The sequence below is a fragment of the Pygoscelis adeliae genome, unplaced genomic scaffold (assembly GCF_000699105.1).
Source record: "Pygoscelis adeliae isolate BGI_AS28 unplaced genomic scaffold, ASM69910v1 Scaffold75, whole genome shotgun sequence".
Taxonomy (NCBI): Eukaryota; Metazoa; Chordata; class Aves; order Sphenisciformes; family Spheniscidae; genus Pygoscelis; species Pygoscelis adeliae.
The window spans coordinates 2269271-2276113 of NW_008824772.1; the positions used below are offsets into that span (position 1 = coordinate 2269271).

General features: G+C 38.2%; 1 protein-coding gene across 1 annotated transcript in view; it reads left to right on the plus strand.

The window, feature by feature from the left end:
- Nucleotides 1-6352, plus strand: part of LOC103916731 (chromosome unknown open reading frame, human C17orf75) — a 9934-nt gene extending 3582 nt beyond the window's left edge. The window contains exons 3-11 of the mRNA XM_009323782.1: nt 157-274; nt 931-1056; nt 1466-1606; nt 1805-1862; nt 2544-2663; nt 3294-3358; nt 3480-3616; nt 4150-4253; nt 4890-6352. Of these exons, the coding sequence (XP_009322057.1) occupies nt 157-274; nt 931-1056; nt 1466-1606; nt 1805-1862; nt 2544-2663; nt 3294-3358; nt 3480-3616; nt 4150-4253; nt 4890-5099 (1079 nt within the window). The 3' untranslated portion in view covers nt 5100-6352. The remainder of the gene's footprint in view (nt 1-156; nt 275-930; nt 1057-1465; nt 1607-1804; nt 1863-2543; nt 2664-3293; nt 3359-3479; nt 3617-4149; nt 4254-4889) is intronic.
- Nucleotides 6353-6843: the final 491 nt, after the last annotated feature.

Below are 6843 nucleotides of genomic sequence, written 5' to 3' on the forward strand. Positions count from 1 at the left end.
TTGAATTTGCTTTATTTTTTTTCCCCTCTCTCTCCCTCTGCCCCCGAAGAGATTTTTTTCCTCCCATCGTGTCCCGATTCCCTGCTCCTGCTTTAAAACACCCTCCGGCCGTACCTTTCCCCGCTGCAGTCCCATTTCCCTGTTCTGTGTGTTAAGGCTGTAAAATCAATCATAAGAACGGCTTGATTTTCAGATCCTCGCAGCAGGGAGCAGACAGTGGGGATGGCAGTCCCAGCAGTGCGGCGGCAGAGACACCCTCCAGCGAAGACTTCAGGTAAAGGCAGTCTGCAGAACAGCGTAATCGCCGGTAACACCCCGTTTTGAAGTCTTTGCCATATTGCTGTTAGGTGAATAGTAAGCAAGTACATTGAAATCCCCTCAAAGCAGAAACCTCTGTGAAAGCATACTGAAGTCCCCTGGGTGCTTTTTCTGGAATACCTAGGGAATGGACACAACTACAGAGCTCAAATAATGTATTAAACATAAACTATCACCTTTGAGTTTGAACTCCGTTTTCTGTGCTACTAATACTTGACATTTCTGTATTGACTTAGGTCTCCGTGTGGATAATAGATAATTAAAATGTATTAGACAATTTTAAATGGACATCTTATCTTTCCACAAGCTCTGTAATGGAGTTGTTGCTCTGTATTACAACTAGGGAAACATAGGAACAAAGAGGGGCAGCGACTTGTTCACAGCTGCTGAGGAGTTCAGCATCAGCTGACACCACAACTCCAGACTTCTGGTCTAGTGGGCAAACCACTGAAGGCATTTCCGATGGGCCAGAAGTCACAGAGTGAGTTAGCTGTAAGCCAGAGAGAGATCACAGTGGTCCCCCTTCTAGAAGCAGGTGGTTCTGCACTTGTTCAGAGAAAACAAAACAATAATTTTTGCTTTTTGCTAACGATTTCTTCTTGTTTTTTAAAGCCTCTCCTTGCTGGACACTAACTTACCAACTGAAGCGGAGACTGAATTGCGCAGTTTTATCGCTAAGCGTCTTACTAAAGGAGCCCTGTTTGAAGGAATGGGGAATGTAGCGTCAGTGGGGCTGAGGTAAATTTAAAAAATTATTTGTGAATGAGAAACTGTAAGAAACATTGGCAGCATTGCACATCTTGCCATCTGCTGCTGCACTCTAGGTTTAATCCTGATTCCATGTTCTCAGTCTGTTGCTGCTGTTAATAACAGCTTTACGCAATGGCACTTTCCTCTTTTTCTAGGTAGCTTTGAGAAAAATATTGTAGTAAATAATTTACTGTTTGAATATTTAAACGTGTTTATGACTATTTGCTTTTAAACTACTCTGATCACACCACAGAGGAAAAAAGAGAAGGTCTAAGAGCTCTATATATGACCATAGGAGCTAGCGGGTGAATATTCTTTACAGAAATCATGGATGCCTGCTTTTTGCACTTATTTATTGTGATGTATCTATAACAAAATAATTTTTTTTTCTGCGTAGCATACCAGAATATAAAGTTGGTTGTTATTACTGTCGTTTCCAACAAGAAAATCTTCTGGAAATGGCAACACTGGAATCGGACATCAATGCTCCAGAATATGTGGTTTGTTTCTTAGGTGGCTCAGAGAAAGGTCTGGAACTATATCCTTACCTTTAACTTTCTTTATCTGTGTGGAGAGAGAGATGATGTAAAAACTATATTCTCATTTTCTGTTTCCTAATTGAAATCAGCTCATTTGTACACACCTTCCAGTAACTGAAAATGTCATTAATAGCCATATACTGAAAGGGAAAAATGCAGATCTTAACCGATGCATCTTATTTTCCTTAAGAAGATACTTTCAGACTTGAGCTGGACAAATACGTTCAAAGTCTGAAGATAAACCTTAATTTGGAGGTAAGGCCCAATTTTTTTTTTTAAAGTGGTGAAAATTACTGTTTACGCAAATTAATTACTAAGGCAATCTGGAAGATTTATTCTATAGAGACAAAATAGGCGTTTTAAGTACCAGTATGAAACACTTGAGAGAGATGCTTGATTCACTGTAGTGACAGTGAATGTCTAAAGTGCTAGCAACCACACAAGTCAAAAGGGGGAAAAAAAAAAGGGGGGGGGCGACTCTTTTGTGCCAGTCGTAAATCTCTTAAAGGTTATTTGCAGTTAGATTCAGAGAGAAGAATGACTAATGAAAGGTAATGGTCTACAGGAATGTTATCGATGTCCACCTGGATTCTTATAAATTTTGAATGCTAAGGAAGGATTTTTGGTGGTTTTCTTGTCACCATTTTTCTAACGGAAGCTATGCAGTTTAAGTCTCTTTCTCATCCCGTCTGCTGTTGCATGGTTTTTGCTCAGTACGTACCATAATATTACGGTTCTATTTCTTAAAATGTGAAGCCCTTCGTTGCTTATAAAGTGTGGCTTTAAATGTCAAACTCATTATTTTAGTTTACTGTGGTTTGGAATTAAGAAGGCTCTGATATCCAACTATCTTAGCTTGAATAGATTATTAATAGGATTCTATTTCTGGAGAAATCTGATTTGTAGTTGAAGTTGTAATGTTTCAACTCGTTACAGCAAAAAACCTTGGAGACATATATTAACCCCTACTTGAGAAGCTGGTTTGAGAATGCCATATGCCCTATTCAGAGAGTAGTACAGCTCTTCCAGGAGAAACTCGCCTTTCTGTTACATGCTGTAAGTGTATTTCAAACTGGGTAACTAAAAGAGGTTCAGAATGAATCTCAGTGACTCCAACATGTTTAAAATGTTTCTTGCATTTGCTTTCCTAGCCAGGAGAAAATGAGGAATAACTTTTTTCTTCTTTTTTTTTTTAATTCAGGGCAAGTACTTTTTCCCTGCTCTGTTGCTAAGGAAGCACACTGCAATTTCTTCTATCAATTTTTATAGTTACCTCATTTTAAATCACATAGTAATGTCCAAGTTGAAATTAGAATGAGAAAATTAGAAACAGCATGAGAAAGCTGTCTCTGCTATAGTTCCTCTGAACCAAAGGAATATTATATTGCGTATCTGCCTCATGTAACTCACTGGGAACAGAAAAGAAATTAGCCCTAGCTCTTGTCCCTGAGTTTGAGGAGGCTTTGGATGGAATAGCTAATAGAGTATAATTGCTGTATTTCTTCTGAATGCAAAACCAGCTGCAATGACTATAATATGAAGTATTCCTTTCGCTTCTACCCTTTCTCTGAAAAGAACAGTTTTTAAAGTACCACGTTATGTATTTATTGCTAGTAACTGCAATATAGCAACAGAAGTAACATCAAAGTTGCATCTAGCTTTTTTCATTTTTTTGTTTGCTTTAAGGCTTTGAGTTATACTCCTGTGGAAGTAAAAAACGCGGATGAAAGAACAGAAAAAGACATTAGCAGGTAAAGATACTTTGAGACCAAGGAACCTGTGAGTAACTTGGCTTTTGTGTATGACAGCCTCCTGTTTTGCTGTTCAGGAATGGTAGAGAAGCAAGCAGTTCACAAGAGCTTTTTGTGTCAGGTTTCTGGCAGCTGCCAGCCTCCAAGGACTTGTTCAGGAAGGCACAATGACCTCCTTGTGTATTGCCATGACTGAGGAGCAGCACAAGTCAATGATTATAGACTGTAGTGGACCTCAGCCTCAGTTGCATAATGCAGGTGAGATTACAGCTGTGAATACTTCTTTGTGTTACTTGTATCTGTCAGCTGCTGAGAGTTGTGGATGTTAGAAGTAGTTGAGGATACTCAGAAGCTCATAGGTTAGTGCCCAGAAAGTTTGGGTTCTGGCTGGAAACTACAACACCTGTTTTCCTATGAGGTAGCAGAGTAGTTTGTTTTACCAGATGCACTAGAACTCTGGTTTGAAAATGGTTGATAATAAAATCCACAATGCATTTAGTTTGCGGACCATGAAACTAGGACTTGTACACTTCAGGGAAGCCACAAAACTTTTTTTTTTCCCCCTGTTGTGTTTTTGACAAATGTGAAAAGGGATTCAACAATCAGAACAGAATTTCATGTGATCACTGTAGCTCTGTTTGCTTTTCTTTTCCACATGTATTGTTTTTCTTAAGACTTATTTCCTGGCCCAGGTATACTATTGCCAGTTGTTATGTGAGAGTGATTAAACTAGGTAAATTTACTCATTTACTTTTTCTCATCTCTTCTTTGTGTTCCTGAACACATAACAGGAAGCAACAGATTCTGTGAGGACTGGATGCATGCTTTTGTGAATGGTGCTGAAGGTGGAAATCCATTTCTCTTCCTGCAGATTTTGGAAAACTTTAAATTGAAGGTACCTGTTCATATAGGTTAAAGACTTGGAGAAGACATCAGGGTTACTGAGGGAGCAAATACTCTTTTTGCAGCAAAGAAAAGTTTTAGGTTACTTATGATGTCTATCATTAATAGATGATAGTTGCTCATGATGTCATCATTAACTGATTAACTCTGAAGTTTGAGGACTGGCTTGCTGTAGTTGACATGACCAGAACATAAAGTAGTGTGAGAGTTTTTTCGGTGAGTACTCCAAAGGCATTGTCTCATATTTAAAATAAAACCCACTTTTTTTTTTTGTCTTAAAATACTGTTAATTTGAGCTGTGCACACACAATATCGTATAATTGGGTAACACGGATTCAGTAGTTAACACTTCTTAGGTGGTCGGTCATAATAGAAGAGGAGAGAACTCTTGATACAAGTTTGGGCACTATCAAGTTGTGGTGTCCGCACATTTTGCATCGCTACAGTAACAGTGGTAATACCCATCAAAGACAGTACTCAATTCTTACATTACTCTTGAGTAGTAATGTAAAATTCCTATTGGAAATGCTTTTGCTTCTCCTGCTATTCTTCCTTCACTTTTCCACATGATAGTATGTTTTCTTTCTATGTAGAAGGACAGGAAAATGCTCTGTTACTCTTTTCCCAGGCTATACAAGACATTAACAACCTGAAGAGGTTTATCCGCCAGGCTGAAATGAACCACTACGCCTTGTTCAAGTGTTACACGTTTCTAAAGAACTGTGGCAGTGGAGACATCCTTTTGAAGATTGTTAAAGTAGAACATGCAGAAATGCCAGAAGCCAGAAATGTCGTGACCGTCCTTGAGGAATTCATGAGAGAAACATCAGTGGCTTAAAATTATCTTAATTATTCTGTACTGGTTTGAGGGTATTGTAAAAATCATTAATTTCTTCTGTGCAGCTTAGTTTTACTATTGCAGGATTTTTAATTTATATTTAAGTATTCCCTAAGTTGCAGTTTCATCTGCCTTTTCTCTTTTTTAGATAAAGCAGTATGAGCTTTTTTAATGTATAAATGTCAGATCATACAAACTCCTGCATAGTTTTCAGTGCGTAGCAGATTCTCCAAATGACTTGCTCCTTTTCTGAGGAAATGACATTTGGTTTTTACAGTCACTACACAAAAAAACCCAAAACCAAATCCCTTACCTGGCAAGCATTTCAGTGTTCTAAGTATTTTAAATATCTTTAAAATGATCATGTCTAATCATTAAGATCTGGTTACTTTTGTTTTAATATATAAAGAAGCACAAACATCTGGATAAATCATAGTAAATGAACTAATCATATTTGTTTATAGAAGAGAACACAGGTAACAAGTCTGTAGCTAGTTTCCACGTTTTACTTTCAAATCGGCAGTTTGTTCTGTTACTAGATAAACAACTTGTTAATTGATATGAAACAGAACTGCCTTAAGACTGAACAGAGTTTCAGAATCAGTTTGTACGTGCTTGTATGTATGCATACATACACTGGACAGACATGTTAAATTCCCAGGCTATTTGATGAATCCCATTCTTCAGTAGTTCGCGTTGTGATCAAGACCTTCTTTGTATCTTCTTAGTACTCATTTTGCATAACTGTAAATAGGCGTATGTTTTTAAATCGTGGAGAATTAAACCTGAAAATTGTACAGATTAAATATTAACTTTAAATTAATAGAAACGTCTTCAGATCTTGAAGTAAACTAAGTTCTCAAGTTAATTATTCAGACTTTAAAACATTTCATTGTATTTCAGCAGTGAATTCTTACCCACATCATAGGACATGAATACTTGAAGAAAATCTTTGGCTACAGCTGGAATCAAAACTCATGAGGCCTCTGAGTGACCACATAAACGAGGACTATCTCTGCAAACCTGATACAAGCAAAACTCCCTGTTGCTTTCCTTTGCAACAGAGGGTGTTTGAATGCGTAACTTAGGGCATTTGAACAACTCTCCCTGAAACACTAACAGTCTTACTAAGGCAGTTAAGTTTGACTGTTCTGCCAGTGCTGTATACTGTGATGATAAGAGTTGAACGCTTTCCTGTGACACCACCGTGTTGAACCTATAATAAGGTTTACAATAAAAGACATTCAAATCCTTAATAGCGTACCTACATTAAATTATAAATGAGTGTTGTCCTTGATGTCTCCTGTTTAAAACCCTTTAAACACTCAATAAAACATGTCACCCTTTGTTGTTCTTGTACATTTTTAACAAAGTTGAAGCACTGATGGTTTAGTATTTTGCCTGATCAGGGGGCAGGGAAGAGCTCAAAAAAAAAAAAAAAAGGTTGGATGTGAAGAACAGGTCGCTGTGATGTGGTAGGACTGTAAGAAATCGTTCTGCTAGTCCACCCAGCTGCAGGCACGAGGAACAGGGCAGGAGAGTTGGGCCACAGCCCAACATCTGGGACCAGATGTTCTATGCACTGGCCTCAATATTTACCAAGAGTAGGTCAGTCCCAGGCACAGCAATGCTGTTGGGGATTGATAAACTTTTCCTGAGATGCAACTACAATTGCTTTGCCCAGTCTTCATCCCTGGACGTTTTCAAGAATAAACGGGCTGAAGTGCTGAACAACCCGCATTAC